Source organism: Daphnia pulex, chromosome 7 (assembly GCF_021134715.1).
Source record: "Daphnia pulex isolate KAP4 chromosome 7, ASM2113471v1".
Taxonomy (NCBI): domain Eukaryota; kingdom Metazoa; phylum Arthropoda; class Branchiopoda; order Diplostraca; family Daphniidae; genus Daphnia; species Daphnia pulex.
Window position 1 is genome coordinate 6,624,279 of NC_060023.1, and position 19,982 is coordinate 6,644,260.

Here is a 19,982-nt window from a genome sequence, read left to right on the forward strand (position 1 = left end):
CATCAGTTTTTGAAATTTTGAATGTCGAAACATAAAGAAAAATACAAATAATTCTATAATTCACCATCACTAGGTACATCAAGAAGAATCTTGATCACATAATCACTCGGTAATTTTGTTTTTCAAAAATTGTGTTACCAAAGACAGCCCTAAACAAAAAATGTTAAAAAATACAAGAAATATGGTCTGAAAACACAAATTGCTACAGATACTAACCCAGATACGTAGCAATTAACTGATGCAAAAAAATATAAAAAATAACACGTTGATTCACAAAATACACTTTTTATTGGGAAAACTAACTTTTAGCCAGTACAGAATACGCAAAACATGACATAAACAACCAGCAAAAATGGCGGACATCGAAACAATTGACACGCGAAACCACAAAGTGAAAAGCCGCTATTTGAGATTATTTCATTTTAGATTTGGAATCTTATGTCAGCAGAGTCAATTAAACTTTAAATTATACTACATATTTGAAACTAAAATTTTAAATATAAAGGAGGAGGAAAACTGAACGATGAATTCCTGGCTTAGATTTTTGTGCCGAAACGGACAAAGTTGGTGCCGTAAAAAAACACAATTTGTGCCGAAACGGAGAATATTAGTGCCGAAACGGAAAGATTTTTTAATGAACGAGGAGATTTTAAATACAAGGGGGGACCAAGCGTTTTATATGGGTGCCAAAAACGCCAAAATCAAAAGTTCCGAAAAAAGTGCCGAAACGGGTGGACACCATCAAAGTGGTAGTTCAATTGCTGCAAAACGAAAAGCCACTTAATGACAACAGTCTTTAGTATGTTGTTTCACGTCTTCACAATTGGTGACTCATATTACTGCTATTAAGTTATTGATGTTCACGACTAATGTGTTATTTGTGCCGGATGATGAAAAGACAAATGTTTCCTTGGTCCATTACATGGATTTTCACAATAACTCAGCTTTTTCTACCCAATACTCATTCAATAACAGCAGTTCAAATTTAAAAAACTTCATCACGGAAACTGATGAACGCACTGCCACTGCAAATAGTACACATTCCAGGAATCCCATCAAATAAAAAATAAACAAGTGATCATCCAATCCATTGACAAACAACCGAAGGTGGGTTAAAAACCTTTGCCGTGAAGTTGTCAACTTACATAAGTAGTCTAAAAAATATGAAATTTGGTTGGAATAATACCAGCTATTAATCTATTTAAACGTGACGATGAAGGATGCTGTTCAGGATTTAGTAGGTGTCTTCGAGGAAGAGACCGACAAACAATCGGAACGCAATGCAAAAGCTTCTTTAGTATTTTGTCAGTTAATTGCGATATTTATCATTTAAATTCAGCACTCTAATTATTGTTTTTCATTTCAGATGTTAAACTTCAGCAAGCCTCCTTAAAAATTCAGATATTGTCAATGGACTTGAAAAGGATGGACAATGCGATTTAAACTAGTCTAATTATATTAAAAAATCAGAACTTTGAGTATGATTTTGAAGGAAGCATTATTCTTCTTCAGTTATAATTCAAAATTCCGATTTTCAAAAAAATAATAAGACTACTTTTACTCGCATTGTCCAAAGTGGCCTGGTGTTCCACATGGTTTCGGTCTCCCTAGTCCTACACTTTATTGATTCATCAGAAAACACGCTTTTGCTTACGGTTCCCAGTTATAGTACGATAATTACCTACAAAGGAACAACGAAGGGAGATGTTGATAATACTAACGTAAACTTAGCTCATTTAATGATGTTAGTAGATTTTTTAAAACAACATCAAGAACGCAGAGTCAGTGTTGAAATTGATGAGATGACGTTCAAATCATTGTTGCTGTGGATACACTCTGGCAAATCGTAAAAGGGAGGTAAACTTCGGCGCGGTTACAATGGATCAAAGGGAATTGAATGAAATAATTGAAGATGACTGAGAGGAACCATCATTGGATGATGAATGCACAGGAAACAGTTGGTGAAGGGCAAGATGTGGACGGTGGCCAAATTTTACAACACACAGTTTTTGCGCCAGACGAACAACGTGTAAAGGCTAGTGGACCAATAGTTCTAGCCAACAGTTTAATTCAATTTTGTTGTTATGGGTCTCACCTTAAAGTATTCAGCGCTAGTTGGTAGTTGGCGTGTAGAAAAATTAACCGGGAGGCGGCTGTATTTCCTAACCATTTACGTCATTAAAAAAAGGAAAAGAAAAATTTCATTTCTAGTTCATCAGATAGTTGGCGACAACGCCAAAGTAAACGTGAGACTATTTAAAATCCTTATAAAACCAATGTACGAAAAAGATTTCCGCGTTACACATCCCGCTGATCCATCAAGAAAACTTTACGTCTATTACGACCAAACCCACACTGTCAGAAATCCACTCGCATCTTGAAATGGGATGGGAACAGAATAGATTTTGCATTAATTAAGCCTGAAACCTTAAACGATGGTTTACTGTTATGATGTTTTCTAACAAGACGGCTAATTGATCCAACCAACTACAGAAATACGCACATGCTGTTTGTAATAAATCGTTTCTAAGAGAGAAAACTTTCTTACATCAATGTATAGTTAAATACAGAACTAAATTATTCATTCGTGATTTTCTTCTTCAACGATTTTAATGTGATAATTATAAAATTATTCAGACTAAAGGTATTTAATTTTAAAAATTTGTGACTTGTTGAGTTTGTATTGCATCTTGGATTCAGACTAGGTTAAGAATATTTTTAACATTATTGAAATCATCGATTTCTTTCTGAAACAATAATGAAATTTAAAAAAAAAAAAAAATTATTGAAAGGGAACATTATTATAGTAAATTACAACTGGCAACTGAAAATATTTAATATTTAAGGGCCATTTTCTTGCCAAGCAATCGGAACTTAATTCCTTTGCAGTTTGCGAATATTCTTAACAGCTGCTGAGAGGTAGGGACTTGGATATGGCCGAAGCTCATCAGAAAGTTTGTATTATTGTTTTCTATTTGAAAGAAGAGGGGTTGTTGACTCAAATCGTACATCGAAGACTACATTGGATCAAAAATTCACAACAAAAGTGACAGGGAAAGGCATTCGCACTTTTCATGCACTCTTGAAATCAAGGAGTCAACAATCCCTCGGATTGAGCAACAAATGAAATACTTACATCGCCACTAATCGGATTGGTATAATAATATTTTCCTCCACACTCACCAACTTGCGTAATGATAAATAGTCTACCATGTTTAACTCCAATTCCGCCGCTCGGGACTGCATTTCCACGACGAGAAACTACCCCTTTACGGGATGACGATGACGTAGAAGGTATTAGTGATGAAAAAGAAATGATACATGAGGATGTAATCGTTGGCATGTGAGTGATAGGAGGTTTAGGAGGATTATTAAATTCGGCAGCTTCTTCGACTAAAGACTCAGCTTCTCTGCTGTCATCCTGATTCATAGTTTAAAGTTAAATAACAATGTATTATAAGCATAAACATTCCGAATGGAAGAATAATTTCATTTCATTTCTTCGACATTTCAGCTTTATGTCTAAAGCACTCACCTACACGTGATGTCATATTAGGGAGTGTAGTTGAATTCGATTGTGTAGCAGCAACAACAATTGATGCGGGAGTAGTTGTAGTTGGGATAGTCACAGCATTTTCTTCAAATAAAGGCTGGCTTTCAGGTGAAATGTACGGCGTAGAAGCAATTATCGGGGGAACGGTGATCGGGGGAACGGGATCTTCTCCGACTCGGCCATCTTCATTTTCCATGCTTTCAGATTCATTCTCATCTTCAGCTAAAAAAGAAAAATTTTTAATTCACAAGAATTTGAAAAAAAAAACACAAATTGGAATTACGAGTACGATCCACGACCTTGTTCCCCCAAAGATGACCCTTCCTTAATATTTTGATAGGCTGCTCGACGTTCTTCTATAGACAAGAATTTAAATGTATAACACCGAAATATAAAACATAATTAAACCATACATAGTTTGGTACAAGTTCATAACTTCATGCCATTTTTTGACAAATGCTATTCCTTTGGGTGAGTCAAAGACCATGGCGGCTTGAACCAAAATTATAGAACGTCTTTCTGCCGTCATCATTGTTTTCAGATAAAATAGCCAAGAATGACTGGACGCCATTCCCTTCAACAATCTGTAGTTGCTTCTCAATGGAAACAATTCTTTTGTTTTTTCTTCGAAGCCACCTTCCTCTTTCCTGTGGATTAGCAAATACACGTGCACTGCCATTTGTAACACAACTCTTGAAAGGACCAGGTTGGGATCTGGGATGGCTAGCTTAAAAAGAGTAACCAGTTACAAACGAATTAAAAGCAAGCCTTTTAAAAAGAATTGTTTACTCGAAGTATGATGAGTCGTTCCTGTTGTTCGATGGACTCTTAGTGATTGGATCCAGCTGAAAAGAAATTTTAAAATAATTGTTGGTAAAAGTACGTAGTACTTCCACACCCAACCACTTGTAGATAATTACTTACTCTCGTCGACTGATGTGTGGTACAATTCCTGTTCATTTTTCATTGAATTCACTATGGAATATAGCAAAGAAGGTTTTTTTTTAATTCAAAAATGGGCAAAATTGAAAAAGAAAACAATAACACAATGAAATCAAGTGGTACTAAGCGGTTATACTGTTACGATCCACATTAGCCTTCCATAACTCACCCAATCGCCATTAAATAAATAGACACACGCACACATATACCTTTGAAATTCCTCCTATATTCAAGGTGAGCAACTCGCTTGCAGCTGATAAAGCACAGTTCTCGAGCAAGAATCTTGATCCGCAAGACAATCAATTAGATAAATAATTAACACTCTTTTTTCTGAGCAAGACTGTCCGTCTCTCTCTTCGTCTCTCACCCAAATGCCTTTCTTTTCTCCTCCCTTTCTCTCCTTCAACTACGCCGGCCCGTGATCCACCTGTCGTCCAGTTCTTCAGAATCGCCTTCGTCTTCTCTATGGTTCTTTCTTCACAGAACTATAACACTTGGCCCTTTCTGGCCGTGATTTTCGGGACGAAAATCCGCCTTTTTCCCGCTCCACGGGGAAGAATCTAGCTCGAAGTCATCGTAGACGCCCGGTAGCTTTACTTGACGTCCACTTGTCGTCCGTTTTCTTGGCGGCGAAGGTGGGTCTCTAGTTTTTGTTCGTTGAGGTCCGGCATCCCACTCGTCGTAACGCGGGACTGGAAAGGGTTTCAGCTGGCTGAAATGGGCCGGAAAGCGTCTCCAGGTCTTCTTTTTCCTGCAGGCAGGTACATCCTCGATGAGATAGGTTACTGGAGGGATCTGGTTGAAAATTTAATAGGGCCCTATGTAAAGAGGAAGAAACTTTTTCGCTCTTTCCTTTTTATGGACATCACGTGCCACCAGGAAGAGTTCACCGGGCTCATATCGTCTGGCCCTTTTTCGTTTCTTGTCTACCTTTCGTTTGTGTTCCTATTGTCGTTCTTTCAGTCTTTTTTGAACAGTTAGTCTAAGATCGTCGAGTCTTTTCACGAAGGCGGTATTAGATTCTCCTTTTCTTCTGGCCATGGAAAGAGGCGTTCATGGGGAAGTTCCGCTTTCCATCCATAGAGAATCTCGAACGGGGTCAGACCAGTACTAGACTGTTTGGCCGTATTCAAAGCTACTGCTGCTTCAGGTAGTAATTCATCCCAGTTTATTGATCCTTGTCGAGAAATGCCTTCATGGCCATGACGATCGTCGCGTTGGTTCGCTCAACTTGCCCGTTTGATTTTGGGTACGCGGGTGAAGCAAAACTGTGCCCATTTATTGAGAGCTCTCCCCAACTCGATCGACTTAAAGGCCGTTCCCCAGTCCGAAATAAACCGTCTGGGAACTCCGTGGTGAGCAATGATTCCGCCTTGCAGAAACGACACTATAGGAATTGTTGCAACGCTTGAGACTGGGGCCACGATCACCCATTTGCTTAGCAAATCAATGGCCACTAAGACATATTACTCCCCCTCAACGTTTTCTTTCGGGAGCCAATATGATCGATTCCATATACGCTCAAACACTCTTTTGGCGGCTCAATTGGGAGCAGTTCTCCCTCCAACCGGTTTCGTGGACACTTGTGCAATTGACAAAATGCAAAGGAAGACACATAGGTTACCACACTCGTTTTCACCTTCGGCCACTAATATCGTTCATTCAGTTTTGCCCAGGTCTTCTCGATACCAAAATGTCCGCCAGTTGGCGCGTCGTGGCAAGTTTTAACGATGTCTCTTCTTGGGACGGACGGGGCAACTAACAAATTCTTTCCATCTTTTCCCATTGTATTTATCCTGTAGAGAACCCCTTCCGCCAAGCGGAATATTCCATCTTCGCGCTCCTTCAGTGTCCCATCCTTCATTAGTGGAGGCGAAGCGCTGGCGCCTTAACCGAGTCGTCTCCCTGTTGCCATATGACCAACTCTTCCGTCTAGTACCCGGTCGGTTTAAGCACACAAACGTTGATCTCAGTACAACCTCCGCACTCTACGGGATAGCGAGAGAGAGTGTCTGCGACGATGTTCTCCGTCCCCTTTAGATGGTGGATTTGAAAATCGAAATCCTGCAGTTCCATTATCCAACGCGCAAACTTTCCTTTTAGCTCTTTTTTACTGCACAGCAACTTTACCACATTGTTGTCCGTCTTAACTTGAAACCGTCGACCAAATAAGTAGTGACAAAGTTTCTTCAACGCCCATACCAACGTTAAGCATTCCAGCTCATTTGAATGATAATTTTTCTCTGCGTCGGTCAGTCGTCGACTAATATAAGCTATTGGGTTCACCGGTGTCTTCCTCACCCAGGGGTACAGCCGAAGACAACCGCCTCGGATAACGGTATAGACGTGGCTCTTCCTTCGGGTAGAACCGCACGGGTTTTAAGCCGGGATTCATAACTGGCTCCGTACATTCCCCCTCTTTTCCTGATACTATGCAGTTGGGGATCACCCAACTTCTTTTTGTATTTTCACAATATTTACGATGAACTAGGCGATCACTATTTTTTTTTTGATCCGCTCGATAGCGATGCGCGAGTCATCGGCACAAAACGACGTAATAAGATGGATTGACGGTTGCTTGTTTGATGCTAAGGGCTTCTTCGGCAGTGGCCTAGAGTAGCACGGAATCTCCAATCTAATCGAATCGGGCAAAACTTTTAAGCAAAATAAGGTCTCAGATACGGCGAAAAAAAGGGGGTGATCCCTCAAGGGACTAAGGGTGGGCTCAGGGGCGGCTACGGAAGCCCGGTAAACCAAAAACTTTAAAGTCGATTTACTCAGGGATGCGTTCATTTGCACAAATATTCTCTTATACCATTCGAATCGGCTCAACGAGCTCTATCGAATGACGTTGAGTTTATATTGATTATATTGGATATTCCGTGCCACTCTAGGCAACTGCCGCTTCTTCATCAGGTTCACAAGGAGGGTGATTGTCCAGAAATCTTTCGAGTTCATCACTGCTTCGTTTGGTCGCCCGAATCTTTTCGTTGTTGTTATAAATGACGACGTCTCGCTGTTAAAAAGGGTACCACTTTTGGGGGGTTGTCAACCACCAAAAATAGGTGAATGTACGAAATTGCGACGCTTTTTTCCAATTTCGGGGTTTTACTTAAAAAATCTCATTTTTTTTTTCAAATTTAACTGAAAATATTTGGGGAAAATAACCCCGAAATTTTCGGGTAAAGCCAGACATTTTGGGAGTGCATAGGCTTACTTGGGTCATAGATTTTAGTTATTAGCAAGGCAATCCCGTCGGTAACCGGCAGAGACATGTTGACATGTTCAGTTTTCTCTCTAAACTATGCTGCAGTGGTATAATCATTTTAAATCTATTTAATAATTAAAAGTTTATACATTAGTATTTGCAAACTACTTATAAATCGTTATAAATCATAAATTATAATTTACACTTATATCACACATTTTCCAACTTGAAACATTTTCAAGCATGCATCCCTTTGCTTAGAAATTATAGCGATTTCTGAAATGTAAGTAGCTAACGTATAATATAAAATCTAAGTACTTGTATTTTTGACAAACACGTCCGCTACCCTCCAACTCCTATTTTCTATACTAAAAAAGTGCTGCTGTACGAATCCAGTCTGTACCCAAAATCATCGAGTAAGGCATCTCCTCCAACACTAAGAACGTAATATTTTTCTTCTCTCCGCCCCATTCGACCAACACTTTACTTTCCCCCAACGGGCGGACCGTAGCTACATCCACAAGTTTGACTTGCTCAATCGCAGATTTTTCTAAATTCATGTCACGGACACCCGATCTCTTCACAGCACTTACTGTTGCTCCCGTGTCCACGATCGCCTTTACCGTTCCGCCAAATTCTGATACTCTGATTTCAACCTCCGGCGATCGTAACCGGAAGTGGGGGTCTGAAAAGCATGAAATTATTGACGAACCGTCCCCCTCGGCCCAGCTTTCTCGTTCACCGACGCTGGTGTCGTCCGGTTCTCCTTTTTATACGGCAATCTAGTGGCGGATTCTGATGCTGTTTTCATGCTTGGACATCTATTGACAAGATGCTCAAGCGATCCACACGGAAAACAGGCCCGTTTATCATTTCGACAATCCGGCCGTTCATGCTCTGAAGATCGGCACTGACTACATCGACCTGGATAAGGGCGATTTCTCACTATATGCCCTTCTTGCCCGCAGCGGAAACACTTTGGAAGTGGCTGGTTTCCTTCAACTTGGCGATCACGCTGGCGCGGATTCGGCGCGGGACGGTTTCTTCGATTCTGCCTCCGATGTTCTTTCAATTCTTTCAATTCTACAGCTTGCTTCTCCAATTTCACAGTCAAGAAACGAATCGTTTCTTGGTGATGCGGGGCCAAAGGTGGTGCAAAGGACGCATTTTTCTCCAGTTCGCTATAGCAAAAAATTCTTGAATCGTCAGTGTGGATTTTGAAGCAATCCCGTACTGCATTGTCGGTGTCTCATCCCTTGAATAAGGTATGTGACAAATTTTTGTTCCACAAAAGGCTCCGGGTAGAACCGGAGTAATTTCGATTTTTCCGACGCATATCGGGCGGCTGATTCTCCTAGTCCCTGCTGTCTCGCTTTTACCAGCTGAAACCATTCTTCTAGGGTGTACTGCTTCCGGAAGGCCTCTGCAATGGCTTGTGACCAGGCTCCCCATTCGTTCTCTACATTTCCATTCGGCCTCCATCGTGTTGCCGCTCCTCTCATCGCAGCTTTTGCCATGTTTAACTTAAGTTTGTCATTCCACCCTCCTACCAGGGCTTCGGCATTCACGGCATGGCGAATTGTCTATTTCTTCTCCGTCATCTGCGGTGAAGGCGGAATTTCCGGCATCGCTTCTCGTTGCACCAAATTATTCAAGGCCGTTGCTAGCGATTCTGCTTGCAACACTTGTAGTTGTCGCTGATCCATCTTTGTTCTTGCTGGCCTGCTAATAAGTTCGTGAGGAGCAACATGAAGTTCGGTGCAATCACGTTCGTGTCAGGCAGGTTTGCTTCAACATTCGGTTACCGTGGTGGATGGGCCGGACCCGGTGATCCTCCTTCCGGATGCTCCTCTTGAGGAGGATTCTCTCCTTCTTCCTGGAGTAGACGTTCCTTCTCCTCAATGTCTATCTAATGCCGACGCTCCTCTTGTTCCGCCATCTTACTTGAATGAAACCTTTGAACGAGAGGAAGGAAAATTTACCGATTCACACACTGTTCTCGGGCTTTCTAGACTTCACAGAGCGAGTCACGCCCCAGTTACATCCCAACAATTCTTCTAAACATGCTTTCTCACTCTCCTTTCCTTTTTTTTAAATTAGCATCACATAACATATCCATCACATATAAGTCACCAATTCATCAAATAAGTCATAAAATCATCACATAACTCATCACATAATTATCAACTCATCACGTAGCTCATCACATCATCACATACATTTCTCACAACGTCCCACGTCTCATAAGCTTCACATTCAATTCCCACCCCGGGTTACTCAGGCAGTCGAGATCACCAACCATTTTAAGGCCTGAATCCCACTTTTGACACCATATGTTACGATCCACATTTGCCTTCCATATCTCACCTAATCGTCATTAAATAAATAGACACACGCACACACATACCTTTGAAATTCCGCCTGTATTAAAGGTGAGAAACTCGCTTACAGCCGATTAAACACAGTTATCAAGCAAGAATCTCGATCCGCAAGACAATCAATTAGATCAATAATTAACACTTCTTTATTCTGAGCAAGACCGTCCGTCTCTCTCTTCGCCTCTAACCCGAATGCCTTTCTTTTCTCCTCCCTTTCTCTCCTTCACCTACGCCCGTCATCCACCTCCCGTCCAGTTCTTCAGAATCGCTTTTGTCTTCTCTCCGAATCGCCTTCGTCTTCTCTACGTTTCTTTCTTCCCAGAGCACAGAACTATAACAATACCAAACGAGTTTTTTCTTGTCTTGAATTTTCAAATAAAAAATAAAACAAAACGTGAACCGCAAGCTTGTAGCTCTTAAAAATTTCTAAAAATAATACAAATAATGTGAACGATCAGCTGAAGCCATTATTCAGCGTTTTCTATTAATAAATCAATGCATAATTTCTTAAATTGACGGCCATGACGGCTTTCAATTCAAAAAGTACCCACCCTAGTGGCCAACCAACGCTAACCGTCCACAGACTCTAGTCTACCCTCAAACCTAATCGCCTACCATGAAAATGTCCGAGGTTAGCGTCGAGTCCTTGAAAATGTTTTGTTAGCAAGTTTTTTAAATTGGTAAACAAGTAATAGCTAAGTTAGAATATCGTCGGGGACCCATTCGAGATGTCGTACCTAGGTTCAAATCAGCAAACTCATTTTGTTTTCTCCTCTTTATTATATTTTCAAAGCAACATTGATAGTATATTCTGTAAAAAATGCGAGTTTTTTCACATTTTTTTTACAAAATCCGAATTTTGACAAGGAGTTAGAAAAAACGTGTTCAGACATACAGTAGCTACCAAAAGTTTTCGAACGCCCGAGAGAACCTTCCCGAGGAGAATTTTTCAGTTGTGGTATGCGTTGCGTTAAATGGAATGGTTAAACAACGCGTTTTTCGGGGATGGGTTGGAATCAAAATTTTTTAAGGAGGAAAGGTAAAATAAATCGGGAAAAGCCAGCCCAACCCCATTGGTCGCCGCCAATCGATGGCCAACCAATTTGACCACAGTTATAAATTGGGGTCGTGATCAGGGGAATATTTAACATAAAAAATAGAATTTAAATGCAAAAGAAATACAGTATTTCATGCATTGTTTCATTTCCTACTTTACCTGCGAGTACTGGGGGCATTCGCATCGGTAGAGGGGGGGGGAGATGCGTTCAAGGCTGAGCCGCTGAAGGGGGAACGAGCTACGGAAGAAAAAATGGCGAACCAAGCACTGAAATTTGTTAATTTTTCAAATGAGCGATAGTTGAAAATCGAAAACAACATTTGTAACAAATAAAATTTATAGTTAAGATCAAAGGGAATATGTTCATGGGATTATAGACGGAAAGGCAACTCTTCCGGAAGGCAAGTCCAAAAAGGCAATTGCCTTTTTGGTAAAGCCAGTTGCCTTTTTGGTTGGCTCTGAAAAGAACCGAGTGGGCCTAGAGCTGGCGATTATTCATGCGAAATATCGATATATCTGACTCGGCGATATATCTGGCCTAACATCGGAAGATATCGAATATCGATATTTTGTGATATTTGTTAAAATCGTATTTAATCAAAATGGCAACGTGTGCTTTGCCGCCGAACTTTCTTAGCCTTATATATTATATGTCTTTGTTTCTTTCATCTGTCAATTGATGGGAATGGAAAATTTAACAATTGGAGTCGATGTAGTAATACTAAAAATGACTTTTATCAGTATGTGGTTTTCAGTTGCAGTGTTCAGGAATTGCAGATTTCAGTAAGTAAAAAATGAAATTTTTTAAGTTCTGTTTCGTACATGCAATCAATAGTTTTATTGTTAGGTGTTTTAGAAAAACTGTGTGCCAAGAAATGAGAGGCAGTGCTGTTTGGAATCACTTTCAAAAAGTGAGGAAATGTGTTTGTGACGGACGGAGTGATGATACCCCTATAGTCTATGTTGTAAAAAAGATATTTTGTATACCAGCTACCTCTGTGCCTTCGGAGCAGATATTTTCGAAGGCTGGACTTCTTATTTCTAAACAAAGGAACGGTTTAAAGCCCTCAAATGTTGATATGCTGATTTTTTTTAACAAAAATGTTTAAGTTTTGATTTCTTTTCGTTTCCGTTCCATTTCAATGTTGAGGAAATATTTCTGCCATTTTATATTTTTGTCACCTTACACAGTTTGTTTTTCATTCCTTAGCCAAATTTGACGAAAATACAATTCCTACAAGGCTACATACCTATTACCTGCATGTATTTTTAATTAGCATTTTTTGTATCATGGCAATGTTGCATATCGAAAATATCGATGAATCAGAAAACACCGATTTTTTTAATGATATATCGAAAAACGATATTTGATATAAATCGCCAGCTCTAAGTGGGCCGAGATCCAGGTGGGCCGAGATTCAGCAGACATCCGTCTCGTGGCAGCTCTCAGTGAAGAATGGTACCTCTTGGCCTACCAGAGGGCCTTAGGCTCCACCCAGTGGTGGGCCGAGATAACTACAACGCCATCTGCACGGCTATCTTTAGGCTCCGCCTAATTGTGGGCCGAGATTGGGGTGGGCGAGATTCAGTCAGGTGGGCCGAGATTCGGGTGGGCCAAGATCTGACTGGGCCGAGATTCAGTCAGGTGGCCGAGATCTGACTGGGCCGAGATTCAGTCAGGTGGGCCGAGATCCGACTGGGCCGAGATTCAGTCAGGTGGGCCGATATCCGGGTGGGCCGAGATCTGACTGGGCTGAGATTCAGTAAGGTGGGCCGAGATCCGGATGGGCCGAGATCCGGGTGGGCCGAGATTCAGTCAGGTGGGCCGAGATCCGGGTGGGCCGAGATCTGAATGGGCAGAGATTCAGTCGGGTGGGCCGAGATTCAGTCAGGTGGGCCGAGATCCGACTGGGCCGAGATTCAGTCAGGTGGAATTTCGGCCCACCCGGATCTCGGCCCACCTGACTGAATCTCGGCCCACCTGACTGAATCTCGGCCCAGTCAGATCTCGGCCCACCCGAATCTCGGCCCACCTGACTGAATCTCGGCCCACCCCAATCTCGGCCCACAATTAGGCGGAGCCTAAAGATAGCCGTGCAGATGGCGTTGTAGTTATCTCGGCCCACCACTGGATGGAGCCTAAGCCGTCCGGACCTTTATAAGCGCCCTCTGGTAGGCCAGGAGGTACCATTCTTCACTGAGAGCTGCCACGAGACGGATGTCTGCTGAATCTCGGCCCACCTGGATCTCGGCCCACTTGGATCTCGGCCCACTCGGATCTCGGCCCACTCGGTTCTTTTCAGAGCCCAAAAAAGAGAAAGGCAACTGGCCTGACCAAAAAGGCAATTGCCTTTTTGGACTCACCTTTTTTCAGATTTGCCTTTCTGACTACCAAGGCGGTCAAGTATATAAAGGGTGACCATTATCTCGTTTACTAACCCGTTCATTGTGTCAACAAAATAACGTTGGGAAATTATTGGAAATTATTATAGAGTTCCTGTGGAAACTTAGAAATAATTATTAAAAATGATTAATAAGCCCCACTCACTCTTCTATCCCATCCTGTGGTGTTGTTGCGATTTCTTATTTGTTTTACTTTCGTAAATAGGGTAGTTATCGCCTACTAGAACAAAGGCAAAATTTTTCCACCTCCAAAAACAAGAGAAAAGAGAAATCGCCGGAAATCGCGGCATATATAAAAGGCAAGGAAGGGGCAATCGAATCAAGAAAAAAATTGCGAAGGAAAAAAATGCTTGGATGATATCTTAAGTCAAACTTTATTATGGTAAGAAATTATGTGTATACCTCATCGACACTAAGCGCACTCTCTGTTCCAGGTGAGGCAGGAATATTCTAACTCTAGATGTCAACACGTCGATGCATATAATGCACATAATGCGTGAATTAATAAACTGATTACGGTACGTGACTTGTAAAAGAACTCCATCAATGGTCAATTAGCCATATCTCAAGGTCGAAAAAGCTACAGTAGAACATGGCGTAATCAACTAACTTTCCCTTCATCACATAGGTATTCAAACACAATATCATTTATTTCCGTTCATCGATGATTTCATAAGCGGTTGTCATCCCCATCATAATCAATGCCTTTTAAAGTTTTATGCTTTTAAAGAATTGAAAATTTGTTCAAAACAGTTTAAAAAACGACAGCTATCTCCTGCTGCCGTTGTAGGTTATCTTTCTGGGGAGCAATCGCAACATGAGCGACCATTTGCCTTAAAACCAAAAATGTGACCAATATGTCTTAAAAAAGAAACATCCATTCGCGTTAATATTGATTGTATTGATTTTAATTATTTATTCGGATTGATTATGGCATGGCATTTATTTTTGAGCAAAAGATATATTGTACGATTGAAGAGTCTACCTGAAATAGGAATCTGTCAGAGAAAGAAATTATCGCAGTAACAAATTTAGAGAATTGTCGTAGTGATTGTCGTAACAATCACTAAAGGAGTGCTAGTTGTGACCGACACAGGGATAGTAGTAGTTGATGTTTCGATAACGGAAGCTGTTGTTTCGATAGCGGAAGTTGTTGTTTCCACCATGGAAGTTGGTTCGATCACGGGTGTTGATTCGATCACGGGAGTTGTTTCGAGAACAGAAGAAGATGCCGACGAGATGGTTGGAGTAGTTGTTTCTGCGATGGTAGTCGCCGGGCTGGTGGTGGTTGTAGTGGCCTTAGTATCTGTGTTGCTGACGACAATGGCCGAATCAGTCGTTTCAGAAACGCTGTTGCTAACATTCATAAATACAGTTGTAAATTGAGTCGTAATGACCGTTTTGGTGACCGTCTTCGAAAGCTTCTGCAACATAGCCACGAACGCATTCATTGGGAGGGTAACTCCGTTGCCACCAAACGAGAGACTGGGCTTCAAAAATTTCTGTTCACTGCTCTCCAATTTGTCATGCAATTCCTTCAGCATTTCCAGATGCTTCATTGCCGCTTTCTCGTCCGCTTCTTGGTCGCTTCTAGATGGGTAGGGCATGGACAACAGGTCGGATGTCGGTACGAAATAAGCAGCGGGAATATCTTGCGAGGAGGTTGCTGCGGCGGCATCAAAAGGGTTGTCGTCGAAATCGACTGATGGAGCCGGATTACCCGCTCGATTGAACAAGTTTCCAGCTCCAGTAGGATAATAAAAGAATGCACGCTCGGCGAATGGATAGACTTGGGTAAAAGTTTCGCTGCTGTCTAAAGGCTCTTCCGCTGAACCCAGCACCACCAATCCAGCGAATATGATCATGCAAGCATTCTTCATCGTGATAAGGTTATTTATTGCACGTCAAGAGAAGGGATTCGGCTTCTATGAATGATATTTTTTTAAATATTAAGGAAATGTGGAAATCGTATAAAATTATGAACCATGAAAATGTTACCGTTTGGTTACTTGCTGTGATCCTGTTGCGGACTGAATGGCGGACGAAAGTTCAGTGCTGCAACTAGAAAATGCGCACCTCCTATTTATCCGAAAAGTTAGCGTCCCCCCTCTCTTGTATTCTCCTCTTTGCACCCCCCTACTTTCTTAACTTGAACTTCAATAACCTTAAAGTAGGTTATGAGAGATCGGCACACGCAATAGGTTTTTTTTTAAATAACAGCCAAAGAATTCCAGGTAAAGTTGACCTTCACCGTCAGCTCTCCCTCGCCGTTTTCTCTTTTTCGCCCTACACTGGGTGTCAATAACCTTTCGCAACACTGAATATGCCGGTCGTTTCAGATTTGATAAGGGGAAACACTCTAGGATATACCGCACCAGCAGCAAAAGAATAAAATTGTGATCATTATTCTTAAAATTTTCATTTATAATTTTAAAAGTAAAGATTCTCACTATAAGAAGGTTCAACCCAACACTAGAACGTATAATGTTATACAGTTATGTAAAACTGTCTTACATACTGCTGAATTATCATTTTTTTTATGTGATTAAAACTTACAGTGTTTTTTGGAGCATTTCAGCAATGCTATCCAATTCAAAGGAAACAAACAAATTTGAAAGAGGGAAAAATATTTTTTATTCATTGTGGAAATGGAACCAAATAACCTAAAAAAATGCAACAATGAAAAACTGTCCGATTTAGCAACACTTTTTTTTATTGTAGAAGAGAAAGAGTGCCATATATCCTATAATCAATTTAAAATTTCACATCAAGTAAATACGAAACAGTTTAATCAGTTGTTAATAATCGAAACATTGGGTACAAGAATCGTTCTAGTAGCCAAAGTAACGGTCACGCGTGAGTTTAAAGATCGTAAAAGTGAAGCGAAGCTCTTTAACGAAACAGTTACAGATGAATGGTCTGGATTGACCGAAATGCTGGGGAGCAGCAGCCTATCTTGGTGACGTTTAGCGGCAGCATCTTCGGCCATCTCTTTTTTAATGGCTTCAAGTTCTTTGAGTGCATCCTCTTCACTCAGTTCGTCGTCAACGGGAAAAGGCTGTCTGGCCGTCAAAATTTCTTCATCCTGAACGGTAGCTGGATTTGTTGGATAAAACGGATTCAAAACGGGCATCAGATAAGGGCGATAATAGCCTGTTTGGTATGGACCAGCTCGGAAGAAATAAGGTGAGAACGCTGTCGGGTAAAAGAAAGGGCGGATGGCGACCGGCTGAAGTTGCTGGGCTATGGATGAACTGCCGACTTTATGAGTTGTTAAAGATCCCGTTTCGTTGTTTTTCGTTTTGTTAAAAATTTCAAGTTGCATAAGTTGCTGCATCTCGGCTGTCAAATTTGACGGGCTTCCGGATGGAACGATGGTCGCTTCAGTGCTTTCTGCCGACTAGAAAATCAACATCAAAATGTGGAATTAAAAATGAAAAAAAAAAAAAAACGAAGCAACTAGAACCTTACTTCGTCCGATTCAAGCGAAACTTCGGATGACGAATCATCTAGTGTGCCTTCAAGCATCGGATGAGCCCATGCCGCCATAAAAAGACAGACGAAAATAAATCCTCTTATCATTCTGTTTAATCTGTGTAACATAAAAGCATTTGTGAAATTTTTTTTTCAAGATTTCACGTTCAATTATAATTTGATTTAAATTTTACCTTTGCGAACCAGTCCTTTTATGGGGTTATTGCTGTCAATAACAAAATTTTAGCCAATCTTTGGGCTCAGAAGAGAGTTCCTGGTGTGCTGGAGTTCGAGTCTAAAGCTCAAATTCGTCTAAAGGAAGGCGACTACAGAAGGATGAACCCCTCTTCTTATTTAAGAGATCTGGTCGGTGGTCACCCTGTAAAATTCCCTGTGATCGCCAGACTACACAACATGTTAGCTTGCATGTTGGTTAGCATCATTTTCTAGAAAGTTTTCTAGAAAGGTTGATTCCAGGTCTAGAGTATATTCTTATCTTTATTTAAAGATCAGTCTGCATGTAAAGGGCTTTTGAAAGAAGGTTCTTGAACCAGGAGTGAAATAATAAGACTTAAAACCATTTAAATTATCCCATCAGGCGTCGGCTTTCAGAGGTAGTCAAAAATATTTCGAAAGACAAGTTGAACGTCCATCAGCAATTTTTTGTTGCAATTTTTCCAATAAATAAAAATTGGTATTTGTGCAACAATTTGTATTTTGAGGTTCGAATAGCATGTTAAATCGTAATAATAAAAAAAGTAAAACAGAACAATGAGGGGATAATCCTGTCAATTGACCAAATATAAATACTGAGCTGGGGAAAAACGTCGGTAAATGTACTGGAAAAGCTTGCGCTCTTCAATAAACGTGTCGATTTAGCCGTTGATCGCTAAGCCGGGCACCAAGTAAGTTTTCCTGACGATAGAAAACGACGGCAATGCCGACGACAGGTTGTTGACGAACGATTTGAAACTAGCCTTGGCCGAATTGGTGGTGGACGAGAGACTGGACATGAGACCACGAGCCTCACTGGACATTTCTCCTTTCTCATTGAGCAGCAACTCTAATTCGGCGAGGGCGTCCATATCGCTGAGAGTCTCGTCGGTTGGGTTGATGCGACGCCACTGCGGGCCACCGCGATAGAAGTAAGGTTCTTCGTTGTAATAAGGAACGGCCTGTTGCGGTCCGTAGTACATCGGGTGCTGAGGTGGGAAGTAACCCGGGCGACGAGGCAAAAAGTACACCGGCTTGGCCTCGGCTTGCTTGTCGACTTCTTGTTTGACAACCACCTGCTGGAGCTTCTCAGAGTTGGACTCGTCGGCGTTGATCAATCCACTGAGAGTGGTGGCCGTTAAATTCTGGGCATTTTGCAAATTGGCCAAAATATTCTTGAGCTCTTCTCTGACGAGCTGCTGAATGATGGCCGTCAAATCGGCGACGTTGGCAGATCCGACCAGATTAGCAAGATTGGAGATTACTTGGCGTTCTTCCACTGCTGGCTCACCTTTATCGGGCATTGACACCACAGTCAATTCCTGAATGAGTCACCACAACAACCAAACAGGAAATTTGTAAAAACGAACAGTGGAAAAAAAATGACGACACGAATCAAATAAAAGCGCAAATACGAAACATAATTCAAACAAAGTCAACATTATACCTCAACTTTGTCGTCTTGATCGATGGGAGTGGCTGAAGCGATGGCCACAATAAGGCCCAACACAACGAGTAACTTCATCTTAAATTCTGAATTTCCAAGTCAATTTCTGAGAGTAGTTCCGTGACTGCGATCCGCACACTTGGAGAAGACTTGCCTGACAAGGCCGCATATGCTCACGGTTCTCTGCTATTTAAGGGCTCCCGCGTGCATACGTGTGGGCCAATCAGCGGGTGTCCTGCCAACGGCTTCGCGACCGAAAGAAAAAAAAAAGGAAAAATATTTTGATAAAAGAAGAAAAAAAAAACAACTTTGCCACGGCTCATTACTAGCCAACGAACGTACGGGATTTCAACACACACAAAGAGAGGAAGAGATGATTTATAGACCTGTAAAATATAAAAATTACTTTTTTTTCCTGAAGTCGTGAAGAATAGAAACTAAAGAATGTCTTCAACAGGTGACCGATGTACCAGTCATCAACGGTCACGATCATCACTTGCAATAAAGAAGAAAGAAAACTAAAGAGAGAATGAAGATGGGTTTTTCTACCTCTACGTTGCTCAATGTGTCACTCACCTTTTGTTATATTCCGTGTCGCGGAAATATACTATGATCTCTTTCTTTCGGAAAATTGGAGTACCTCGGCAATTATTATACAGAGTTGAATGGCCCCTAGTACGGTGTATACCATACCAAGTTTTCACGTGATCAGCCACATGTAAAAAAAGGAGAGAAAAAAAAAAAAAAAAACCAAGCACTTAATACTTTATCGAGTAGTATCAGTCTTCCGTTTCCGGAGAGGTACATAGTAGAAAAATAAAAAGTTTGAGATCGTTTACACACATTTTTCGTGAACTAGAAACTGAGGCGAGTACATATAGTTGGAACGCGAAACAGTGTCACCGTTCCAGTTCTTTTTCTTTTTTTTTCAATAGACCCAAGCGAATGCGGTTTATTTAGGAGCATATTTCGGCCGCTATTGGAAACAGCTTGGCTATTATTTTGTTCATTTTTTTTGTCGATTTAGCGATATATACTATGTTGGTCATTCTGAATTGTTTGGGGCGAGTAACGTGTCATTTCCTGTTATTTGTCCGCTTGCGTCATTGATGAGCTTGAAACAGAAATTCGTGTGCAGCTGTTTTTGTCTGATGCATCTTTCGCACCCAACGACAGGTAAAAAAAAATCCAATCGCTACATCAAGAAAAGCGAATAACAGATAAGAAGAGAGAAAGTTTTTTTTTAAGAAAAAAAGATAACCACACGTAGAAAAGGTCGTTCATCTCCGCTTGACGTCTTAAGCTTG

General features: G+C 41.1%; 3 protein-coding genes across 3 annotated transcripts; all 3 read right to left on the reverse strand.

Moving 5' to 3' along the window:
* Positions 1-14,421: 14,421 nt before the first annotated feature.
* LOC124197781 (integumentary mucin C.1-like) lies at positions 14,422-15,677 on the reverse strand. Its single transcript, XM_046593326.1, has 2 exons — positions 15,540-15,677; positions 14,422-15,466 (listed from the first exon to the last, which is right to left on the reverse strand). The coding sequence occupies exon 2, from the start codon at positions 15,419-15,421 to the stop codon at positions 14,573-14,575; it is 849 nt and encodes a 282-aa protein (XP_046449282.1). The 5' UTR covers positions 15,422-15,466; positions 15,540-15,677; the 3' UTR covers positions 14,422-14,572.
* Positions 15,678-16,151: 474 nt separating this feature from the next.
* On the reverse strand, positions 16,152-17,422 carry LOC124197388. The gene is made up of 3 exons (XM_046592828.1): positions 17,210-17,422; positions 17,013-17,133; positions 16,152-16,941 (listed from the first exon to the last, which is right to left on the reverse strand). The coding sequence occupies exons 2-3, from the start codon at positions 17,121-17,123 to the stop codon at positions 16,333-16,335; spliced, it is 720 nt and encodes a 239-aa protein (XP_046448784.1). The 5' UTR covers positions 17,124-17,133; positions 17,210-17,422; the 3' UTR covers positions 16,152-16,332.
* Positions 17,423-17,712: 290 nt separating this feature from the next.
* Positions 17,713-18,858, reverse strand: LOC124197387. Its single transcript, XM_046592827.1, has 2 exons — positions 18,676-18,858; positions 17,713-18,550 (listed from the first exon to the last, which is right to left on the reverse strand). The coding sequence occupies exons 1-2, from the start codon at positions 18,751-18,753 to the stop codon at positions 17,891-17,893; spliced, it is 738 nt and encodes a 245-aa protein (XP_046448783.1). The 5' UTR covers positions 18,754-18,858; the 3' UTR covers positions 17,713-17,890.
* Positions 18,859-19,982: the final 1,124 nt, after the last annotated feature.